At 46.1% G+C, this 27,461-nt stretch overlaps 1 protein-coding gene across 1 annotated transcript in view; it reads left to right on the top strand.

Moving 5' to 3' along the window:
* The window catches only part of LOC123745522 (carbohydrate sulfotransferase 3), a gene marked incomplete in the record, with an annotated part of 61,504 nt that extends 35,010 nt beyond the window's left edge, over nt 1-26,494 (top strand). Inside the window, 3 exon segments of the mRNA XM_069311982.1 lie at nt 17,622-17,741; nt 21,212-22,625; nt 26,108-26,494. Coding sequence (XP_069168083.1) covers nt 17,627-17,741; nt 21,212-22,625; nt 26,108-26,444 — 1,866 coding nt within the window.
* Between the last annotated feature and the right edge of the window lie 967 nt (nt 26,495-27,461).

Here is a 27,461-nt window from a genome sequence, read left to right as displayed (position 1 = left end):
TGCATACCCGTATGGGTACAAGAGCCAGGTAGTGGAGATACGTAACTCCGTCTCTCAAGCGTAAAGCAAAAAATGTGTCGTTAGATTATAATTAACTCTGGGCGCCGGGAACTGTGTCTCAGCCCCCACATTCTCATTGTACAACAACAACAACAACAATCTCGCCAGTTGTGGCCTGCTCCAGTAGTTATGGTTCACAACATGTCCATGACGGCCGGCCAACATTGACATGTTGATGCAGGAAGCTGAATCTAAAACAGCAATGAACCTTTTTTGTTCCATTCTGCCTTTCACCGTTGTTCAGAATATAATTCCCCCTTCCCAAGATAGCCTAACTCAATACGTATATTCCAAATATTATACATATATATCATATTGAAAATCTTGTTTTTGTTATATTATAAGGTTGCAAGGAGCCCAGGGGCCAGATTCACGAAAGCACTTACAGAAGCACTTACGAACGTGTACATCTTTCCTCAATCTTTGACGGCTTTGGTTACATTTATTAAACAGTTTACAAGCATAAAAACTTGCTAATCAACTGTTGTTATTGTTATAAACAGCCTCCTGGTGCTTCAGAGCTCATTAACTGTTTAATAATTGGAAACAAACCCGCCTTAGATTGAAAAAAGATGTGCAGGTTCGTAAGTGCTTTCGTGAATCTGGCCCAGGTTTCAGCTGCAGAAATTTGTCTTGACAATCATCCGGAACTTTTTCATGTGATAATTTCAATGGATTACGAACTAAATCGAACTCTTCATCACTGAGTTCAGGGAAATAGTGGCTGAACTTATGTTCCATTGGAACACAATTTCATTTCTTGCAAATTCTGGGAGAACTTATTCTTCACCATCATCAAGAACAATTGACGAGAGTTTCTCAAACATTGCAACATTTTGTAACCTTACCTTTCTCTTGCAATATATGAGTTTGCTCATGAAAGGTTTCAAGACACAGTGAATGTCATATTTGTATTCCTTCCTTGCCTCTGAAGAGTTTTTCAGCTGCTTCAAAATGTCAACTAAAGAGGCAAGGCGCATTACTCATTATCCAGCCAGGCTAAAAAAAATCCATCTTACCCTGGGGCCAGATTCACGAAGCAGTTACGCAAGCACTTACGAACCTGTCCATCTTTTTTCACTCTTTGGGGGCTTTGTTTACAGTTATTAAACAGTTAATGAGCTCCGAAGCACCAGGAGGCTGTTTATTACAATAACAACAGTTGATTGGCAAGTTTCATGCTTGTAAACTGTTTAATAAATGTAACCAAAGCCGTCAAAGATTGAGGAAAGATGTACACGTTCGTAAGTGCTTGCGTAACTGCTTCGTGAATCTGCCCCCTAAACTTTAACAAATAATATCTGTAATAATAACTCATCTGTAAGCTCACATACTCGGTCAGTTAGTCACATTTACTCTTGAAAGTCAGCGAACATTTGTATGGAAAAGAAGCAGATGTGGACCGCTCCACACATGTCAATACATACCTGCGTGGAGGGGTCGTGAATTCCCCAATCCCCCCAAAACATCCCCAAGGGGGTTATCTTGAGGTTATCTTGATAACATTTCGGGGCTTTAGTGTCCCCGCGGCCCGGTCTTCGACCAGGCCTCCACCCCCAAGAAGCAGATCGTGACAGCTGACTAACACTCAGGTACATATTTTACTGCTAGGTAACAGGGGCCATAGGGTGAAAGAAACTCTACCCATTGTTTCTCGCCGGCGCCTGGGATCGAACCCAGAACCACAGGATCACAAGTCCCGCGTGCTGTCCGCTCGGCCGACCGGCTCCCGGGGAGGAATTATAAAGGATACGAACCCTGCCCTAGATAATATAGCCCGCTAATGTAAGGATGCGACCGAATAATGCAATTGTGCACTACTATTGATCTATTGTATAGTGTGTTGCCATGGCAACTGTGACAGGTAGTGTGTGTATGTATATGTGTGTGTGTGGGGGGGGGGAAGGTTCAAAGGTATGCCACCAGACTAGTGCCCGAGCTGAGGGGTATGAGCTACCAGGACAGACAACTGGAACTAAACCACACGTCTCTGGAAGACAGACGAGAAAGGGGAGACATGATCACCACATACAAGATCCTCAGAATTGATAGAGTTTATTTAACACGGGTGGTACATGAACAAGGGGACACAGGTGGAAACTTGTAGGGTATAGCAGCAGGAGGGTGAGTGTAAACTTGTAGAGTATAGCAGCAGGAGGGAGAGTGTAAACTTGTAGAGTATTGCAGCAGGAGGGTGAGTGTAAACTTGTAGAGTATAGCAGCAGGAGGGTGAGTGTAAACTTGTAGAGTATAGCAGCATGAGGGAGAGTGTAAACTTGTAGAGTATAGCAGCAGGAGGGACAGTGTAAACTTGTAGAGTATTGCAGCAGGAAGGAGAGTGTAAACTTGTAGAGTATAGCAGCAGGAGGGTGAGTGTAAACTTGTAGAGTATAGCAGCAGGAGGGAGAGTGTAAACTTGTAGAGTATTGCAGCAGGAGGGTGAGTGTAAACTTGTAGAGTATAGCAGCAGGAGGGTGAGTGTAAACTTGTAGAGTATAGCAGCATGAGGGAGAGTGTAAACTTGTAGAGTATAGCAGCAGGAGGGACAGTGTAAACTTGTAGAGTATTGCAGCAGGAAGGAGAGTGTAAACTTGTAGAGTATAGCAGCAGGAGGGACAGTGTAAACTTGTAGACTATAGCAGCAGGAGGGACAGTGTAAACTTGTAGACTATAGCAGCAGGAGGGACAGTGTAAACTTGTAGAGTATAGCAGCAGGAGGGAGAGTGTAAACTTGTAGAGTATAGCAGCAGGAGGGACAGTGTAAACTTGTAGACTATAGCAGCAGGAAGGAGAGTGTAAACTCACCAGCTGAGAGGAGGAAGATGCTGGGGTCTGAGGGAGAGATGATCTCTACACACGTCACACTCTAAACTTATCTTCTTAATCTTACACTCAGATAATGTCTTATTGATGTGTGGTAGTGTCTACACCACACCCTGCTGAACACACCCTGGTGAACACTGAACACCAGGGGCTGGAGAACACTTCGAACACCAGACGTTCATCACCAACACAACAGTGACACCGTCACCAACACAACAGTGACACCGTCACCAACACAACAGTGACACCATCACCAACACAACAGTGACACCATCACCAACACAACAGTAACACCAACACATCAGTGACACCATCACCAACACAACAGTAACACCAACACAACAGTGACACCATCACCAACACAACAGTGACACCATCACCAACACAACAGTGACACCATCACCAACACAACAGTGACACCATCACCAACACAACAGTGACACCATCACCAACACAACAGTGACACCATCACCAACACAACAGTGACACCATCACCAACACAACAGTGACACCATCACCAACATAACAGTGACACCATCACCAACACAACAGTGACACCATCACCAACACAACAGTGACACCATCACCAACACAACAGTAACACCATCACCAACACAACAGTAACACCAACACAACAGTGACACCATCACCAACACAACAGTGACACCATCACCAACACAACAGTAACACCATCACCAACACAACAGTGACACCATCACCAACACAACAGTGACACCATCACCAACACAACAGTGACACCATCACCAACACAACAGTAACACCAACACAACAGTGACACCATCACCAACACAACAGTGACACCATCACCAACACAACAGTGACACCATCACCAACACAACAGTGACACCATCACCAACACAACAGTGACACCATCGCCAACACAACAGTGACACCAACACAACAGTGACACCAACACAACAGTGACACCATCACCAACACAACAGTGACACCATCACCAACACAACAGTGACACCATCACCAACACAACAGTGACACCAACACAACAGTGACACCAACACAACAGTGACACCAACACAACAGTGACACCATCACCAACACAACAGTGACACCATCACCAACACAACAGTGACACCATCACCAACACAACAGTAACACCATCACCAACACAACAGTAACACCAACACAACAGTGACACCATCACCAACACAACAGTGACACCATCACCAACACAACAGTAACACCATCACCAACACAACAGTGACACCATCACCAACACAACAGTGACACCATCACCAACACAACAGTGACACCATCACCAACACAACAGTAACACCAACACAACAGTGACACCATCACCAACACAACAGTGACACCATCACCAACACAACAGCGACACCATCACCAACACAACAGTGACACCATCACCAACACAACAGTGACACCATCACCAACACAACAGTGACACCATCACCAACACAACAGTGACACCATCACCAACACAACAGTGACACCATCACCAACACAACAGTGACACCATCACCAACACAACAGTGACACCATCACCAACACAACAGTGACACCATCACCAACACAACAGTGACACCAACACAACAGTGACACCATCACCAACACAACAGTGACACCAACACAACAGTGACACCAACACAACAGTGACACCATCACCAACACAACAGTGACACCATCACCAACACGACAGTGACACCATCACCAACACAACAGTGACACCATCACCAACACAACAGTGACACCATCACCAACACAACAGTGACACCATCACCAACACAACAGTGACACCATCACCAACACAACAGTGACACCATCACCAACACAACAGTGACACCATCACCAACACAACAGTGACACCATCACCAACACAACAGTGACACCATCACCAACACAACAGTGACACCATCACCAACACAACAGTGACACCATCACCAACACAACAGTGACACCATCACCAACACAACAGTGACACCATCACCAACACAACAGTAACACCATCACCAACACAACAGTGACACCATCACCAACACAACAGTGACACCATCACCAACACAACAGTGACACCATCACCAACACAACAGTGACACCAACACAACAGTGACACCATCACCAACACGACAGTGACACCATCACCAACACAACAGTGACACCATCACCAACACAACAGTGACACCATCACCAACACAACAGTGACACCATCACCAACACAACAGTGACACCATCACCAACACAACAGTAACACCAACACAACAGTGACACCATCACCAACACAACAGTGACACCATCACCAACACAACAGTGACACCAACACAACAGTGACACCATCACCAACACAACAGTGACACCATCACCAACACAACAGTGACACCATCACCAACACAACAGTGACACCATCACCAACACAACAGTAACACCAACACAACAGTGACACCATCACCAACACAACAGTGACACCATCACCAACACAACAGTGACACCAACACAACAGTGACACCATCACCAACACAACAGTGACACCATCACCAACACAACAGTAACACCAACACAACAGTGACACCATCACCAACACAACAGTGACACCATCACCAACACAACAGTAACACCAACACAACAGTGACACCATCACCAACACAACAGTGACACCATCACCAACACAACAGTAACACCAACACAACAGTGACACCATCACCAACACAACAGTGACACCATCACCAACACAACAGTAACACCAACACAACAGTGACACCATCACCAACACAACAGTAACACCAACACAACAGTGACACCATCACCAACACAACAGTAACACCAACACAACAGTGACACCATCACCAACACAACAGTAACACCATCACCAACACAACAGTGACACCATCACCAACACAACAGTGACACCATCACCAACACAACAGTAACACCAACACAACAGTGACACCATCACCAACACAACAGTAACACCAACACAACAGTGACACCATCACCAACACAACAGTGACACCATCACCAACACAACAGTGACACCATCACCAACACAACAGTGACACCATCACCAACACAACAGTAACACCAACACAACAGTGACACCATCACCAACACAACAGTAACACCAACACAACAGTGACACCATCACCAACACAACAGTAACACCAACACAACAGTGACACCATCACCAACACAACAGTGACACCATCACCAACACAACAGTGACACCATCACCAACACAACAGTAACACCAACACAACAGTGACACCATCACCAACACAACAGTGACACCATCACCAACACAACAGTAACACCAACACAACAGTGACACCATCACCAACACAACAGTAACACCAACACAACAGTGACACCATCACCAACACACACAGTGACACCATCACCAACACAACAGTGACACCATCACCAACACAACAGTGACACCATCACCAACACAACAGTGACACCATCACCAACACAACAGTGACACCATCACCAACACAACAGTGACACCATCACCAACACAACAGTGAACACCATCACCAACACAACAGTGACACCATCACCAACACAACAGTGACACCATCACCAACACAACAGTGACACCATCACCAACACAACAGTGACACCATCACCAACACAACAGTGACACCATCACCAACACAACAGTGACACCATCCCACACAACAGTGACACCATCACCAACACAACAGTGACACCATCACCAACACAACAGTGACACCATCACCAACACAAACAGTGACCACCATCACCAACACAACAGTGACACCAATCACCAACACAACAGTGACACCATCACCAACACAACAGTGACACCATCACCAACACAACAGTGACACCATCACCAACACAACAGTGACCCCATCACCAACACAACAGTGACACCATCACCAACACAACAGTGACACCATCACCAACACAACAGTACACCAACACAACAGTGACACCATCACCAACACAACAGTGACACCATCACCAACACAACAGTGACACCATCCCAACACAACAGTGACACCATCACCAACACAACAGTGACACCATCACCAACACAACAGTGACACCATCACAACACAACAGTGACACCATCACCAACACAACAGTGACACACCACCAAACAACAGTGACACCATCACCAACACAACAGTGACACCATCACCAACACAACAGTGACACCACACCAACACAACAGTGACACCATCACCAACACAACAGTGACACCATCACCAACACAACAGTGACACCATCACAACACAACAGTGACACCATCACCAACACAACAGTGACACCATCACCAACACAACAGTGAACCATCACCAACACAACAGTGACACCATCACCAACACAACAGTGACACCATCACCAACACAACAGTAACACCAACACAACAGTGACACCATCACCAACACACACAGTGACACCATCACCAACACAACAGTGACACCATCACCACACACAGTGACACCATCACCAACACAACAGTGATACCATCACCAACACAACAGTGACACCATCACCAACACAACAGTACACCAACACAACAGTGACACCATCACCAACACAACAGTGACACCATCACCAACACAACAGTGACACCATCACCAACACAACAGTGACACCATCACCAACACAACAGTGAGTGACACCATACCACACAACAGTGACACCATCACCAACACAACAGTGACACCATCACCAACACAACAGTGACACCATCACCAACACAACAGTGACACCATCACCAACACAACAGTGACACCATCACCAACACAACAGTGACACCATCACCAACACAACAGTGGACACCATCACCAACACAAACAGTGACACCATCACCACACAACAGTGACACCATCACCAACACAACAGTGACACCATCACCAACACAACAGTGACACCATCACCAACACAACAGTGACACCATCACCAACACAACAGTGACACCATCACCAACACAACAGTGACACCATCACCAACACAACAGTGACACCATCACCAACACAACAGTGACACCATCACCAACACAACAGTGACACCATCACCAACACAACAGTGACACCATCACCAACACAACAGTGACACCATCACCAACACAACAGTGACACCATCACCAACACAACAGTGACACCATCACCAACACAACAGTGACACCATCACCAACACAACAGTGACACCATCACCAACACAACAGTAACACCAACACAACAGTGACACCATCACCAACACAACAGTGACACCAACACAACAGTAACACCAACACAACAGTGACACCATCACCAACACAACAGTGACACCATCACCAACACAACAGTGACACCATCACCAACACAACAGTGACACCATCACCAACACAACAGTGACACCATCACCAACACAACAGTGACACCATCACCAACACAACAGTGACACCATCACCAACATAACAGTGACACCATCACCAACACAACAGTGACACCATCACCAACACAACAGTGACACCATCACCAACACAACAGTAACACCAACACAACAGTGACACCATCCCCAACACAACAGTGACACCATCACCAACACAACAGTGACACCATCACCAACACAACAGTGACACCATCACCAACACAACAGTGACACCATCACCAACACAACAGTAACACCAACACAACAGTGACACCATCACCAACACAACAGTGACACCATCACCAACACAACAGTGACACCATCACCATCAAACAAACACAATTGCATAAAAACATCATATTGAAGATACAGAAGGGTTGAAATCGACCAGGATTCGAACCCTGGGGCGTTGAGTATAGTTGTGTCGGGTGGTGGGCCAGCCAGCTGACATGGGCAGAGGTGTTTCCTGCCCCAAGATCATGCCCAGGCTTACCTGCTGCCCCTCGCTGACGTCACAAGTGAAAGTTGTCAGGTTAGTGGCGGGGGGGCGGGGTGAAAGGTGCTAGGGGGGGTGTGGGGGTGGTGGTGGGGGTGTGGGGTGGTCGCTTGTGGTGTGGGCACCTGATCCATGCACCTTTGTCACCGTTGTTGACTGTTGCCTGTTGCCATAACCCAGAGGAGGGTTGTGGCAAGTCTGTCGTCATCTTGTGATTACCTGACTAAGGAGACTGTTGTGTCTGGCCCGCAGGCCCTCATGGCATCCATAACAGCCCGGCTGGTTCAGCCCTTTATGTTGGTAATTATCCACTTGTTGCTTCAGCCTCTCTTATCTTGTTCCTGCAATATTTATTGTATGTGCTGGAGGGACTGTTTGGTACACTTGCCTGGGGTACACTGGCACGGTACAGTGGCCTGGGGTACACTGGCACGGTACAGTGGCCTGGGGTACACTGTCAACGGTACAGTGGCCTGGGGTACACTGGCACGGTACACTGGCCTGGGGTACACTGGCACGGTACACTGGCCTGGGGTACACTGGCACGGTACACTGGCCTGGGGTACACTGGCACGGTACACTGGCCTGGGGTACACTGACACGGTACAGTGGCCTGGGGTACACTGACACGGTACAGTGGCCTGGGGTACACTGGCACGGTACAGTGGCCTGGGGTACACTGGCACGGTACAGTGGCCTGGGGTACACTGGCACGGTACAGTGGCCTGGGGTACACTGTCCACAGTACTGTGGCCTGGGGTACACTGACACGGTACAGTGGCCTGGGGTACGCTGGCACGGTACTGTGGCCTGGGGTACACTGACACGGTACAGTGGCCTGGGGTACACTGGCACGGTACAGTGGCCTGGGGTACACTGGCACGGTACAGTGGCCTGGGGTACACTGACACGGTACAGTGGCCTGGGGTACACTGGCACGGTACAGTGGCCTGGGGTACACTGACACGGTACAGTGGCCTGGGGTACACTGACACGGTACAGTGGCCTGGGGTACACTGACACGGTACAGTGGCCTGGGGTACACTGACACGGTACAGTGGCCTGGGGTACACTGACACGGTACTGTGGCCTGGGGTACACTGACCACAGTACCGTGGCCTGGGGTACACTGACCATGGTACCTACACTCTGGTTCCACTTCATCTTGTTAGTACTAGTAGGCATCCGTCAGTCATAAGAGACTATGGAGTTTCGCTCTGGTTCCTCTCCAGGGCACAAAGCCAGAGTAGGTCGATATGGAGGAGAAGCTGTTACCCATGCAGCAGGTTCCCCCTCTAAACGTTGCTAAAATTATCCAATGGAAAGGCGACGCCAATACACATGGTTCCAGCACCGTCGCAGGAGCTGCCAGAACGAGGTCGAAGTCAACATCGAACTGCCTTAGGGGCTCCAACTCTTGATTTTTCCTCGAGGTAGACTCCTGAAGCCTTTCCCAAAAGAAGGATATGGCCTCAAGGCAGCGAAGATTTAGAATCAGGGTTTTCCTTCCCCTAGATGAGCTGCCTTCCCCTAGATGGAGCTGCCTTTCCCTAGATGAGCTGCCTTCCCCTAGATGGAGCTGCCTTCCCCTAGATGAGCTGCCTTCCCCTAGATGGAGCTCAACCCTGGGTGTTGAGTCCCATCTACCCGGAGCAGCTGGGTTTAAGGCGCCAGAGACACGCCCTCGCCCGTCAGTAAAAGGAGTCCCGCCGGACTGGGAGACTAAGCCACCCGTGCAGGCCAGCTGGGGTGGGACTTGGTTGTCAGAGGGTGATGGAGACGCGCGCCATGAGGCAGGTTTTTATATGTGGTGGGAGCTCGTCCCCCATGACCACCCCCTGGCTATGACAACCCTTACAACCAATAATAGTTTTAACAATAGAGAATAATCACACTAAGGTGATATATCAGTGAGGAAATCCGTAGTTGTCATTGTTTAGAGCGAGTGATTGGCGGAGACCCAACACATACCTTACAATACTCTTAATATATAATATATAACTTGTTTTTTCTTTGTAATATATTTTCTCTCTCTCTCTCTCTCTCTCTCTCTCTCTCTCTCTCTCTCTCTGTCTCTCTCTCTCTCTCTCTCTCTCTCTCTCTCTCTCTCTCTCTCTCTCTCTCTCTCTGTCTCTCTCTCTGTCTCTCTCTCTGTCTCTCTCTCTCTCTCTCTCTCTCTCTCTCTCTCTCTCTCTCTCTCTCTCTCTCTCTCTCTCTCTCTCTCTCTCTCTCTGTCTCTCTCTCTCTCTCTCTGTCTCTCTCTCTCTCTCTCTCTCTCTCTCTCTCTCTCTGTCTCTCTGTCTCTCTGTCTCTCTCTCTCTCTCTCTCTCTCTCTCTCTCTCTCTCTCTCTCTCTCTCTCTCTCTCTCTCTCTCTCTCTCTCTCTCTCTCTCTCTCTCTCTCTCTGTCTCTCTGTCTCTCTCTCTCTCTCTCTCTCTCTCTCTCTCGTTGTTGTGAAAGTTATTGACCAGGGTTGTGAAGGTCATTGACCAGGGTTGTGAAGGTCATTGACCTAGGTTGTGAAGGTCATTGACCTTGTGAAGGTCATTCAGTTTTAACTAATGCTTTACTGACTCTATTATGGAGTGGAGGTCCGTCAGTTGGTGTAAGTGCTCCTGGTGTTGGCCTGTATGGCAGCTCCTGCTCCATGCTACACGGAGCACTTGTCCTACTGCTACTTTATATTTGTGTGTCAACATGGAGCTCCAGGAGTCTGGCCCCGGGGCTCAGAACATGGCCATCTTGTCCCTCTATCTTTCACAGTTTGTTGTGCTCGTGTTAGTATCAGTTATATTACCAGGGGTTTGGGGCTCATGAAGAAGCTGTCTGGCTCTACAACCTTCAAGTTGTTTATTAGCGAGCTAAACAGTGTATGGCTGACTGTGTACATAACAAATGCTCCCAAAAGAGCACCAATGATACACTTATTAGTCTCCTTGATATAATCTACTCAGCCCTTGACAAAACTGAGTTTCCGATTGGACTCATCATTGACCTGAGAAAGGCCTTTGATACTGTTAATCACAACTACCTCTTACTTAAACTCCACCATTATGGAGCCCGAGGCCTTGTCCTGAACTATATCCGATCCTATCTTAGTGACAGACACCAATGTGTGACCATCAATGATACAACCTCTCCCACTCTACCACTAACCGTAGGAGTGCCTCAGGGCAGCATCTTAGGACCTCTCCTATTTCTTATATACATCAATGATCTGCCTAATGTCTCTAACGTGCTTAAACCCATATTGTTTGCTGATGATACTACTCTCATCTACTCTGACCCCAACCCATTCATATTAAATAATGTTGTAAACAATGAACTAAAAAAAGTCCACTTATGGATGTCAACCAAGAAACTAACACTAAACATAGAAAAGACCTACTACATCTTATTTGGAAGCAAATCATCGAATGCAATTCAGCTACAGATAGACAACATTAACATCAGTAATAAAAATGATGGCAAGTTTCTTGGCCTATTCCTAGACAAGAGACTCAACTTCAGCACCCACATTCAACACATAACTAAGAAAGTCTCTAAGACAGTTGGTATACTCTCCAAAATCAGATATTATGTGCCTAACTCTGCTCTCCTCTCACTATATTATGCACTAATCTATCCCTATCTTAATTATGGTATCTGTGCATGGGGTTCAACCACTGCAAACTACCTCAAGTCCATCAACACACAGCAAAAATCTGCTATCAGAATAATAACTAACTGCTTTCAGGCAACACTCAGCTCCCTTGTTTAACTCCCTAAACATGCTAAACATAATCTCATTCCATACATTCTCTTGTGTCAACTACATTTACAAAACCCTGTTCTTAAGTACAAATCCTGCTCTGAAACTCTCCCTGGACAGATGTAATTGGACCCATTATCACCACACCAGAAATAAATATCTCTTTGATATCCCCAGAGTTAAACTTAATCTGTGTAAACACTCTATGCAAATAAAGGGACCCAGTCTATGGAACTCACTCCCTAGTGAACTGAAAAGTTGTCAAACTGTTTCCTTATTCAAAAACCAAACCAAAAAGTACCTAATTTCCTACCTTGTGCTGTAACTCTCACTGTACCTAGTGCTACACAATCCCCCAATATTTGCACCTAAGCCACGTAACATTATCATTGTAACCATTATTGATATTATCTTATATATTGTTATAATGAACGCATATTTTACTGTTTTATACCTATAAATTTTACTTTAATGTGCCTACTAATCTTTGTCAAATTTTCTTACAATGTACCTGTAAACATTTTTTTAATTTAGCTACAAAATACCTACTTACAATGATCTATTAGATTAAGGACCTTCCCGTAGTGACTTTACAAGAATGTTGAAACATCAATGTTATGTACTCTCATAAACCCAATATACCTTCTTATGTATATATAAATCAATCAATCAATAAGTAAATCAATGAGTGAATAAGAGTGGTGGTGAGAGTGGGGCGGCCCAGTTACTGTGTGGGGCGGCCGATGTGAGAGTTCTCCAGCTGAGTGTTGTGTAACTCCTGAGCCCTCTGGTGTGATGGCGCTGAGCTTATACCTGTTGTAGGGCATAGTGGTGCTCTCTCTCTCTCTGTCTCTCTCTCTCTCTCTCTGTCTCTGTCTCTGTCTCTCTCTCTCTCTGTCTCTCTCTCTCTCTGTCTGTCTCTCTCTCTCTCTGTCTCTCTCTCTCTCTGTCTCTCTCTCTCTCTCTCTCTCTCTCTCTCTCTCTCTCTCTCTCTCTCTCTCTCTCTCTCTCTCTCTCTCTGTCTGTCTCTCTCTCTCTCTCTGTCTCTCTCTCTCTCTGTCTCTCTCTCTCTCTGTCTCTCTCTCTCTCTGTCTCTCTCTCTCTCTCTCTCTCTCTCTCTCTCTCTCTCTCTCTCTCTCTCTCTCTCTCTCTCTCTCTCTCTCTCTCTCTCTCTCTCTCTCTCTCTCTGTCTCTCTCTCTCTCTCTCTCTCTCTCTCACACACACACTCACTCACTCTCACTGTGTTTTATTTAAATAAGATTAGGTGTATTTTTAGGACTTAAATAACGCGTCTGGTGAAACTGCAAGCAAGAGCTGTTATCCTACCTCAGCCTATCTGAAGCCTACTCCTAGAGGCCCACTTATATCATGAGCCTGTTACATGCATCAGTAAGAATAGACTTTATTCATTAACAACATTAAGTAACACTTATATAAGGAAGAGGATGAGCGTGTAGCTAACTGTGTGCCAGAGCCTTCATGTGATCACTTGACCTGATCTCCCGTGTGTCAACCTGTTGGGCCAACACGTTCAGATGTCAGTCAGACTAGGAGGGAATGATCGCTGATGAGTGTGATGTTCTTGAGAAATGGCTGTCCCAGCATGAGACTGTTGAAGGCTGAGAGTCTAGTGCGACGGGTGCCAACTACTGAACCTGTCTACGGAGTTGGGCCAGGTGCGGAACTTTGAGAATATTGGCCTTGTACATAACAGTAAGACCACCAACGTCCCGACGGTGTTGCAGGCTCTGATGTTCAGACCGTTCCCACCAGAACGGTGGGAAGAGCTCTCACACACACACACACACACACACACACACACACACACACACACACACACACACACACACACACACACACACACACACACACACATTTACCAAGGTGAGCTAACAAGAGTATAATGCTGCATAAGGTATAGTGAGGGAAGGATGGAGGAGTATAACAGTGAGGGAAGGATGGAGGACCATTATAGTGAGGGAAGGATGAAGGAATATAACAGTGAGGGAAGGATGGAGGAACATTAACAGTGAGGGAAGGATGAAGGAACATAATAGTGAGGGAAGTGAGTGATGGTGAGCCAGGCCTGGAGACCTTGGTGGTCAGTGAGTCACAACACTCACACATTACTCATGTTCACTCCTCACCACAACACCTTACCCATATATGTTTACCCTATAACCAGTCCTGCCATCGTCCTCACACCACAACCAACTCATCTCTATCATTAGAACTTACTTATTAATGCAGAGCATCTTTGTTTACAATTATATCTCAATTATTATCGTGATAATTATTTGATGGTATCTTGTGAAGGCTGTGTTTACACATTGATGACTCAGTGATGAAGATCTAGGCACCCAAGGGGCGGCACGGGCATGAATAGCCCGTAAGTACAGTTTGATGATTACGGTGTATTGTTAAAGGTTTTCCACCTGTGTCAGCGCCTCACATTCCGGTGAGGGAGTAGGGACACAGGGGGCGTTACTCCTCTGGGTCGCCTCACTCCGGCGCTCAGACAGGAAGCTGGCAGCTCTTGGGTCTCGGGGGTGTGTTAACTAGCCTAGAACCCAGTTCTTTGTGAACGTTTATAGTACACTTGTCTCAGGGGGTAAGTGTCAGCCAGGTGTATACACATGTGTAGTCCCACACCAGGTGTACCACACACCCTATTTGTACGGGTGTGTACTCACCTAATTGTGCTTGCGGGGGGTTGAGCTTTGGCTCTTTGGTCCCGCCTCTCAACTGTTAATCAACTGGTGTACAGGTTGCTTTGTGGTCCATCTGGTGTGTGGGTGGAACACGGGGCCATTATTTCCACCAATTGGCTTGTCTCAGCCGCACAAGTTTGTGGTATGTGGTGGTATGTGGTATGTGGTGTGTGGTGTGTGGTGGTGAGACTGGGAGATCTGTCATTTGACAGTGATTGCAACTGTCAAATGATGTGTATCACCACAGAGTCATCCGAGTGTTTAGGTCGGTGGTGGACAAGGCCATTTGATGCACAGGAATGTTACCGAAGCTACTGGGAGACTGTGCGGACACCAAGGACACCAAATCTGACTGCAAGTCATCCAGGGCAAGTTTGACGACTTCAAAAGGGGTGACACATCAATTTAATTTGACGCTGTTGTGGGATGGAGAACACCTCAGAAAGTGAAGTAGCTAAGATGAGGATAAACATCTTGTGAGGAGGTAGAAAGCCTCAGAGGCATCAATATGTCAATCCTTTCAGGCATCCTCATTAGGTCAGTAATATGTGCACAGTGAATCTCCTCCACACCATATACTACAAGGGGTAAGGGGGGGCCAGATTCACGAAGCCTGTACATCTTTTCTCAATCTTTGGCGGCTTTGTTTACAATTATTAAACAGTTAATGAGCTCCGAAGCACCAGGAGGCTGTTTATAACAATACCAACAGTTGATTGGCAAGTTTTCAAGCTTGTAAACTGTTTAATAAATGTAACCAAAGCCGTCAAAGATTGAGGAAAGATGTACACGTTCGTAAGTGCTTGCGTAGCTGCTTCGTGAATCTGGCTCCTGGCTCCCCATCTTCAGCTCCCTCAGTAATGTCTAAGTTCCCTCACACTACTTCGTATATGATGAGTGAAGTATGAGACCAATATTACTACCACAACAATGGTCATCCTCACGGGGGTCCAACAGGGGTCCCACAGGGGTCCAACAGGGGTCCCACAGGGGTCCCACAGGGGTCCCACAGGGGTCCCACAGGGGTCCCACAGGGGGTCCCACAGGGGTTCAACAGGGGTCCCACAGGGGTCACGCAGGGGTCCAACAGGGGTCCAACAGGAGTCCCACAGGGGTCCCACAGGGGTCCAACAGGGGTCCAACAGGGGTTCAACAGGGGTCCCACAGGGGTCCATTTTGGAGCCCAACCCTTTTCCTGATATACATCATTGACACAGATAAGAACATTACAAACCGCATCATCAAATTTGCCGACGACACAAAGATTTATGTTAAACTGGGAAGTGAAAATAATATTGAGACCTTACAAAGAGATCTACACGAACTCCATAAATGGTCAGATGACTGGCAAAGGCTTTTCAATATTGACAAATGGAAGACCCTGCATGTGGGGCGTAACAACCCACGTCACAACTACCAAATTAATAACAATACCTTACAACAGATTGGTGAAGATAACGGACCTTGGGGTCAAAGTTCAGCACTCAGTGAAAGTTGGCCAGCAGGGCGGGGCAGCCGTCAGAAAGCTGACCGAACACTTGGGATAATTAAGTGTACCTTTGACTTTAAGGAACACAAGGTGGTGATTCAGTTGTACAGGGCTCTGGTGATTAGTATCCTGAGGTGATTGTACGGGATTGTTTGGTGTGGTGGTGAAGGATTGTCCCTGAGGATTGTCTCCATGACTTGACACATGTGTCATGTGAAGCTGATCGGCCGATAGTTGTCTGCTTCCCCTTCCAATCACGGGGAAACTAGTCCTCGGTCCAGAGACCTTCTGACAAGCAGTTTCAGCAGTAGGCATAGTTCCTGTCCCTCTGCCAGTTCCTTTATGACTTTGGACTACATTTATGCCAGCCACACCTGTGGCTGTGAGTCTTTCAGTTTGTCAGTGTTGTGTCTGACTGTGTAACATGTTATGGGTTGTGGTCATTACAAGAGGACGCTACGTTGCAATGGTTGCAAGAGGATACAAGGTAGTGAGGAAGGAGAGGGAAGGCTGGGGCCCAGGAAGGGGAGCTCAACTCCAACATATACAATGGAGCATCGCAAAAATTATATTATGAAAGCAAACTTATCATCAGCAAGAGTACACACTGGGAACTGGGAAGTCAGCAATATCTGGGATGGATCTCCGCTACCAAGCGATACAAAGTCTAGACAGAAATACCAAATATACATTTAGTATTTCACGTCTTAAGTTTACACTGACACCTGCTGTAGGGAGGGTGGGGGGCTGGTGCTGAAACTCTAATACTTGGAGACTTTATTCTCAGGGGAAATAGTTGCATAGTTCCCGTATTTCACACTGGAAATACAGTGTGAGAGAGGTAATGCAGGGTGGTAATGAGAGAAGTAATGAGACATATTAACACTGTGTGTGTGTGTGTGTTTACAGGCGTCATGGTGATCGGGGTGAGGAAGCAGCACTGGTTCCTCCTGTCTCTCTCCCTCACTGGCGTTCTTCTCCTCCTGGTCTACAGCACCAAGCCTCTCACTACCAGGACCCCGCTCCCAGGTGTGGTATACCCTCTAGTTTACCTCCCCCTGGCCCCTCACTACCAGGACCCCACTCCCAGGTGTGGTATACCCTCTAGTTTACCTTCCCCTGGCCCCACACTACCAAGACCCCGCTCCCAGGTGTGGTATACCCTCTAGTTTACCTTCCCCTGGCCCCACACTACCAGGACCCCGCTCCCAGGTGTGTTATACCCTCTAGTTTACCTTCCCCAGGCCCCACACTACCAGGACCCTGCTCCCAGGTGTGTTATACCCTCTAGTTTACCTTCCCCCAGGCCCGTCACTACCAGGACCCCGCTCCCAGGTGTGGTATACCCTCTAGTTTACCTTCCCCAGGCCCCACACTACCAGGACCCCGCTCCCAGGTGTGGTATACCCTCTAGTTTACCTTCCCCCAGGCCCCACACTACCAGGACCCCGCTCCCAGGTGTGGTATACCCTCTAGTTTACCTCCCCCAGGCCCCACACTACCAGGACCCCGCTCCCAGGTGTGGTATACCCTCTAGTTTACCTCCCCCCTGGCCCCACACTACCAGGACCCCGCTCCCAGGTGTGGTATACCCTCTAGTTTACCTTCCCCAGGTCCCACACTACCAGGACCCCGCTCCCAGGTGTGGTATACCCTCTAGTTTACCTCCCCCAGGTCCCACACTACCAGGACCCCGCTCCCAGGTGTGGTATACCCTCTAGTTTACCTTCCCCCAGGCCCCACACTACCAGGACCCCGCTCCCAGGTGTGGTATACCCTCTAGTTTACCTCTCCCAGGCCCCACACTACCAGGACCCCGCTTCCAGGTGTGTTATACCCTCTAGTTTACCTCCCCCAGGCCCCACACTACCAGGACCCCGCTCCCAGGTGTGGTATACCCTCTAGTTTACCTTCCTCAGGCCCCACACTACCAGGACCCCGCTCCCAGGTGTGGTATACCCTCTAGTTTACCTTCCCCAGGCCCCACACTACCAGGACCCCGCTCCCAGGTGTGGTATACCCTCTAGTTTACCTTCCCCAGGCCCCACACTACCAGGGCCCCGCTCCCAGGTGTGGTATACCCTCTAGTTTACCTCCCCCTGGCCCCACACTACCAGGACCCCGCTCCCAGGTGTGGTATACCCTCTAGTTTACCTCCCCCAGGTCCCTCACTACCAAGACCCCGCTCCCAGGTGTGGTATACCCACTAGTTTACCTCCCCCAGGCCCCACACTACCAGGACCCCGCTCCCAGGTGTGTTATACCCTCTAGTTTACCTCCCCTCTGGCCCCACACTACCAGGACCCCGCTCCCAGGTGTGGTATACCCTCTAGTTTACCTCCCCCAGGCCCGTCACTACCAGGACCCCGCTCCCAGGTGTGTTATACCCTCTAGTTTACCTTCCCCTGGCCCCACACTACCAGGACCCCGCTCCCAGGTGTGGTATACCCTCTAGTTTACCTTCCCCAGGCCCGTCACTACCAGGACCCCGCTCCCAGGTGTGTTATACCCTCTAGTTTACCTCCCCCAGGTCCCACACTACCAGGACCCCGCTCCCAGGTGTGGTATACCCTCTAGTTTACCTCCCCCAGGTCCCACACTACCAGGACCCCGCTCCCAGGTGTGGTATACCCTCTAGTTTACCTTCCCCAGGCCCCACACTACCAGGACCCCGCTCCCAGGTGTGGTATACCCTCTAGTTTACCTTCCCCAGGCCCCACACTACCAGGACCCCGCTCCCAGGTGTGGTATACCCTCTAGTTTACCTTCCCCAGGCACCACACTACCAGGACTCCGCTCCCAGGTGTGGTATACCCTCTAGTTTACCTCTCCCAGGCCCCACACTACCAGGACCCCGCTCCCAGGTGTGTTATACCCTCTAGTTTACCTCCCCCAGGCCCCACACTACCAGGACCCCGCTCCCAGGTGTGGTATACCCTCTAGTTTACCTCCCCCAGGCCCCACACTACCAGGACCCCGCTCCCAGGTGTGGTATACCCTCTAGTTTACCTCCCCCAGGCCCCACACTACCAGGACCCCGCTCCCAGGTGTGGTATACCCTCTAGTTTACCTCCCCCAGGCCCCACACTACCAGGACCCCGCTCCCAGGTGTGGTATACCCCCTAGTTTACCTCCCCCAGGCCCCACACTACCAGGACCCCGCTCCCAGGTGTGGTATACCCTCTAGTTTACCTCCCCCAGGCCCCACACTACCAGGACCCCGCTCCCAGGTGTGGTATACCCCCTAGTTTACCTCCCCCAGGCCCCACACTACCAGGACCCCGCTCCCAGGTGTGGTATACCCTCTAGTTTACCTCCCCCAGGCCCCACACTACCAGAACCCCGCTCCCAGGTGTGGTATACCCTCTAGTTTACCTCCCCCAGGCCCCACACTACCAGGACCCCGCTCCCAGGTGTGGTATACCCTCTAGTTTACCTCCCCCAGGCCCCACACTACCAGGACCCCGCTCCCAGGTGTGGTATACCCTCTAGTTTACCTCCCCCAGGCCCCACACTACCAGGACCCCGCTCCCAGGTGTGGTATACCCTCTAGTTTACCTCCCCCAGGCCCCACACTACCAGGACCCCGCTCCCAGGTGTGGTATACCCCCTAGTTTACCTCCCCCAGGCCCCACACTACCAGGACCCCGCTCCCAGGTGTGGTATACCCTCTAGTTTACCTCCCCCAGGCCCCACACTACCAGGACCCCGCTCCCAGGTGTGGTATACCCCTAGTTTACCTCCCCCAGGCCCCACACTACCAGGACCCCGCTCCCAGGTGTGGTATACCCTCTAGTTTACCTCCCCCAGGCCCCACACTACCAGGAGCCCGCTCCCAGGTGTGGTATACCCTCTAGTTTACCTCCCCCTGGCCCTACACTACCAGGACCCCGCTCCCAGGTGTGGTATACCCTCTAGTTTACCTCTCCCAGGCCCCACACTACCAGGACCCCGCTTCCAGGTGTGTTATACCCTCTAGTTTACCTCCCCCAGGCCCCACACTACCAGGACCCCGCTCCCAGGTGTGGTATACCCTCTAGTTTACCTCCCCCAGGCCCCACACTACCAGGACCCCGCTCCCAGGTGTGGTATACCCTCTAGTTTACATCCCCTAGGCCCCACACTACCAGGACCCCGCTCCCAGGTGTGGTATACCCTCTAGTTTACCTCCCCCTGGCCCGTCACTACCAGGACCCCGCTCCCAGGTGTGGTATACCCTCTAGTTTACCTCCTCCTGGCCCCACACTACCAGGACCCCGCTCCCAGGTGTGGTATACCCTCTAGTTTACCTCCCCTAGGCCCCACACTACCAGGACCCCGCTCCCAGGTGTGGTATACCCACTATGAAAGAAAGAATGAACAATTAACAAAAGTACTTACTGTTGTCATTCATACTAAGATTGTTATTGGTTGATATCGCTTGTAATAAAGACTTTCGATGGCCTCTCATTCATTGTATCATGAGTGGTGTTGGTGCTGACTCAAGTCTCTCTCCACAGAGGAAGCCGAGGTGGGATTTCTTCGCCGAAGGATTGCCAACGATGAGAGCAGTGGAGGGCCGAGCGGTCCAGGCCTGGAGCCGCAAGTGGACACCCTCATCCACCACACTGCTCCTCCACACCCCACACCACCTCCTCCACACCCAACACCTCCTCCACATACTCCTGTCCACCTCTCCAAGAAGGAGAGAGAAGACCTAGCCAAACAGGGCGTCCTGCTTCTAGAAGATGACCATGATGGTCCAGCTGAACATTTACAGGCTGATAAACAAGACAAAACAAATGAACGACAACAACAGCATCACCAGACACAATCATATCAAAATAAAAATAAACATCTAGAGTCACAACAACAAAATAATTATCCTGTGCCACGCGTAAAACAAGAACAGACAAACGAGAAACATTTACAAAAACAGGAAGGTAGCCAACACGACCAATGGTTACACCAAATTGAGTTACAGCACAAAGACTTTCTGAAACAACAACACAGATTACAGGAACACCATCTCAAACAGGCACAGATATTGCAAGAGAAGTTGCAGCAGGAGCAGGAGACAGGGCGGCCAGAGGACACCACTGACACACACCACACGGGCCTCGACCCGCAGTCCCACAACACCAGTGGTACCGGCCTGGCCAAGATGTCACAGGCAAACCTAAATGCGCCTCTTACTAAGATTGACCCCAACAAGAACACAGTTCCCCCCATGCCTCACATATCGTACGCCAACCTTAAGAAACAGGGAGAGAACGTTCTACGCCACTTTATAAGAAGAGAATTTATGAATGTTAAAAGAGACACCAACTTCATTCCCGGAGAGTTGGTGGAGCCTTCTCAGGTACGAAGGGTAATTATTGTATCCACCTGGCGGAGTGGGTCCTCTTACCTGGGTGACCTCGTCAAGGCCTACCCTGGAACTTTCTTCAGCTTTGAGCCTCTACATCACCTGCTGAAGAATCTTCACTTGCAGGAAGGTCCATTAGTTGAAGAAGTGGTGCGACTTCTCAGATCAATCCTAACGTGTGACTTTAGTCAACTAGACGTTTATATTAACTACATGCGCAATAATACTTTCCTTATAGACCGCAATACTCGTCTCTGGAAATCTTGTGCTTTTAACCGAGCACTCTGCTTTGACAAGGACTATTTATCGAGAGCTTGCAGATATATGCCACTCAACATGCTGAAGACTGTACGGATGGGTCTGTTGCCGGTGGTGGAGCTGCTGCAGGACCCCAGCCTCGACCTGCGGGTCGTCCACCTGGTTCGAGACCCGCGTGGTTGTCTACACTCACGCATGCAGCTGTCTTGGTGCCAGTCTCAGGCCTGCAGTGACCCGGAAACTGTCTGTAATGATCTCTTAACAGATCTTAAACTCTCAGACCGGGTGAAGCAAAACTTTCCAGACAGGTAAAATACATTTTGTTTACTGCTTGTCATCACAAATGGGATATATATGGGTCCATTATAGTGACTGTCTTTGTAATGTTTTTGTTCTCTCACCCTCTCCTTCCCTCTCTCTTCTTCTCTACCCCTTCCACTCTCTCATCCTCTCTCCCCCTTCCTCTCTACCCCTTTCTATTTCCCTCTCGCCTCCCCTCTCTTCCTGTCTATTCCCCTCCCCTCCCCTCTTCCTCTCTCTTTCCCTCCCCCTCTTTTCGTCACGCTCTCCCTCCCCTTTCTCCGTTCCCTCTCTCTTCCCCTTCTCTCGTTTTTTTTTCCCTATCCACCCTATCTTCCCCTCTATCTCCCCCGTCTCCACGTTTCTCCCCTCTCATCCCTCTCCTTCCCTTTTCCCCACTCTCTCTCTTGGAAAATTAAATATTTCAAAGCATTGAAAAACTGCTTAGCTACTTAGTGGAAAACGTACCTGCTATTTTATTTCAGGCTTCATGGAAAGTGGAGGTTGTCGCCATAAAGATATGTTTTACCGGATAACTCTGAAGCCTATGGCACTTCCCTACCCCGTGTGTCATGTTGGAAAGTTGGATGAGGCTCCAAGTGTCAGACCTCGTACTTTTGGACAGACAGATAGATAATTAATGTACATTATTCATTTCAGCTTAATTATCTTTAATTTATCTGGACACTCGTGCCTTCCTTGCAGTGATAGCCTCACGTGGAATCTTCTCCTCACACACATTTAAATTGTCTCTAATTGAATAACACGTTCATAGGAACATTTAAGAAAACAGCAGTATTCAAATATTTCCATCTGCTGATGAAGGTAGAACATCATTGGTCACCATGTTTAACAGAAACAGAAGGATGTAATTACCGTTGTCGGGGACTGGATGCCTGTAATTAGGTTTACATTGACGTCCCAGGTCAAACTACTTCCCTGGAAGCAATCCACAGCAGTGGTCAAACTCCCGGAAACTTAGTTAGACTTTATTAAAGCATAGATAATAAATTTATTATTTATTAAAGTATACATAGACTTTATTAAAGCTTTAGATAAGGTACACCACATCAGTGGTACACTGATGTGGTGTCACTTCACTCCTTACATTTACAAAGACAAATTTACAATGCTTTATCAAGAGCTTATATTCTCCTGGGGTGAGGTGGTATAGGACGTGATTGAGAAGAACAAGTGGATGAAACATACTAGATATTAATAGGCTATTATTAATAGCCTATGTTCTAACTTCTACTGTCTCTGTGCTTGGTTCGGTGTCTTGAAGACTGGCCAGTAAAGTACAAGCACTGGGGAATAAATGGTAGAATACTGGAATGGATAAAACAAAGAAAGCAAAGGATTATACTAAACAGAAATGAATCTGACTAAAAATGTGGTGAGTGGGGTGCCACAAGGTTCCATTTTGGGGCCAACCTTTTTTGTCATATACATCAATGACACAGATGAGAATATTGTATTACAAACTACATTATCAAATTTGCAGATTATACTAAGATGTATGGTAAAGTGGGACGTGACTGATACTGAAGTCTTAAGAAGAGATCTATATGAACTCCCCAAGTGGTTGGAAGATTGGCAAATGCTATTTAATATCGAATAATGCAAGACCTTGCAATTTGGGGCATAACAACCCACGCCACAATTACCAAATCAACAACATTACCTTGCAGTTCATTGATGAAGAAAAAGGCCTTTGAGTCAGACTCCACCAATCTCTGAAAGATGTACAATAAGTGGGAGCTGCAGTAAAAAGAAGCAAATCAAATTCTATGAATAGTCAAATGAAACTTTGACTTCAAGATGGTAGTTATTCAACTGTATAACATAACATCCTATCTCTGGTGCAATAATTCACTTAGATTATTGTATCCAAGCATGGAGACCTCACCTTCAGAAAGAAATCTGCTTTGGGGAAAAAGGAACATCAGGCAATAAAAATGATTCCAGAGCTAAGTCAACTCCCTGGTTGAGGGCCACAGTAGCCTCATACTGATCCTGTAGTAGTTCACTTATTTCCTTGTCATCCTCTGTGTATGAACCTTCACTTGTATAGGTCAGTACTGGTGGAGTTTTTTTTATTTTTATTTTGTGTATGTGAAGAAATATTTTGGATTTTTCTTTATTTCTTTTTATGGCTTTCTGTTCCAATTTAATTTCTTGTCAGGTATGATTGCTTCAACTTCAGCTCTATTGTTTTTCAATCTTTGCATAAATAATTTTTTCTGTACTGTATAGTGATACTTGAAATTGAAAATGAAATTGAAATAAGTTTATTGAGGTATAAACACACACAAAAGGATGAGGTAGTTTAGTTGAGATTAATTAATTAATTAATTAATTAATGTAATTGAGATCAAGACATAAATTTAATTGAAAAAGGGAAAAAACATGAAAAAAGAATGACAATAATTACATGATGGATGGAACAGCAGAAATTGCAACAGAACAGCATTAGTAATTTTAACTACCAGTAAATAAGCAGAAGACTACAATTTTTTCAAGTTTATACATGGCGGATATCAGCCGTTATACAAGTTGGTCAATAATCAATATTGTTTGAAAATAGCATAACATGGGTTGACATTTAGGGGTTAAGATAGGTTACATGGAGTTTATTAGGTACAGTACTTAGTTTTTCTCTTAAACTGGATGAGACTTGGCAGGCTTTAACGTGACTGGGAAGTTCATTCCAAATTCTGTGTCACTTCGAGGTAGTTCTAATACTGTATAACTGCCATCTTTATTACCCTAAGGTAGTTTTAGCATGACTGCCATCTTGATTACCCAAGGTACTTCTAACATGACTGCCATCTTGATTATCCAAGGTACTTCTAACATGACTGCCATCTTGATTACCCAAGGTACTTCTAACCTGATGCCATCTGATTACCCAAGGTACTTCTAACATGACTGCCATCTTGATTACCCAAGGTACTTCTAACATGACTGCCATCTTGATTACCCAAGGTACTTCTAACATGACTGCCATCTTGATTACCCAAGGTACTTCTAACATGACTGCCATCTTGATTACCCAAGGTACTTCTAACATGACTGCCATTGTATTACCCCATAGGAGTCCAGTGATGGCCACCATCTTTACCAGGTCCTCTGTTACCTGTATAACATATTGCCTAGCTGGAGGCCTATTTATTATTTATTTAGTGACTAGACGACCTGAGTTATTCTCTGTGATGCACTTACCTTTCACTGAATTCTAAAATTCAGAAACTTAACAGTGACAGAAGAGATTTTAGGCTTACTGATTCTCTGTTTGATAATTTAGTAATGCATTTGTTACCATTTTATCTAAAAAATTAGTACCAATGTGTCATAATATAATTTTTTATCATTATAATGACCTTGTTGCTTAAATAAATGGAGTATTTATTTGTCTACTTAAATAACTATGGAGTAACATCATTACTATACTTCCATGTACAATTCTAAATCTGTATTGCTTTTACAGATACTTAATGGTTCGTTACGAAGACATGGGTCTCAAGCCTGAGCAGAAGGCACAAGAGATCATCAAGTTCCTTGGCCTCTCATATAACAAATACATTCATGTCTTTGTTAGAGAGCACACAACCCCTTCCAGAAGAACTAAAAAGAAGGGTGATGCCTATAGCACTTTTCGAGACTCCAAAGCAACCACGTTTGCTTGGAGAGGGGCACTCAACTACACTGTAGTGGAAGCTATACAGGAGGTCTGCAAGGAGCCTCTCCAAAAGCTCCAATTAAGAATATTCCAGACTGAGGAAGAATATCAGAATACAACAATTTCAGTGCTACTCAATTCCTAATAGGGACTGTAATTTATAAGAGTTTAAAAAAACAATGTTTTAAATAAAAATAGAATGCAAAAAATTTATTTTATATAATGTACAAATTCACCTAGAGAATATTTCACTTTCCATGTGTGCCTCCGAGAGGTATATTGAACCATTTGATTATTATGCCATTATTCCTCATCAATTAATATGCATATCCTTCCTGTATGAAGTCACTCAGTCCTCTTCGGTCATAGTCGTCTCTGATAACAAGGAATAGAGTGCATGAAAGACTTCAGAAGACTGTTATGATTGGGAATAACACTTGAAAGGTGCCATTGCAAGATTGCATTCAAGACACAGCATTTTAGTAAGTAAAGAATATATTTTTTTAAATTATATATTATTTATTATTTGATTTTATCTTTATTTATTTTCATTATGATGATAGATTTATTGATGCAAATAATTCAAGATACAGTATATATATATATATATATATATATATATATATATATATATATATATATATATATATATATATACTGTATCTATATATATATATATATATATACTGTATCTATATATATATATATATATATATATATATATATATATATATATATATATATATACTGTATCTATATATATATATATATATACTGTATCTATATATATATATATATATATATATATATATATATATATATATATATATAAATTTCAATATATAAAAAATTTTATTTTTTTTAAATTAAAATTAAAATTTCAATATATAAACAAAATTTCAATTATAAAAAAATTAAATATATATATATATATATATATATATATATATATATATATATATATATATATATATATATATACATATATATATATATATATATATATATATATATATAAATATATATATATATATATATATATATATATATATATATATACATATATATATATATATATATATATATATATATATATATATATATATATATATATATATATATATATATATATATATATTATATATATATATATATATATATA

This window comes from Procambarus clarkii, chromosome 71, assembly GCF_040958095.1.
Source record: "Procambarus clarkii isolate CNS0578487 chromosome 71, FALCON_Pclarkii_2.0, whole genome shotgun sequence".
Classification (NCBI taxonomy): Eukaryota; Metazoa; Arthropoda; class Malacostraca; order Decapoda; family Cambaridae; genus Procambarus; species Procambarus clarkii.
This window is presented reverse-complemented; position numbering and strand designations above follow the sequence as displayed.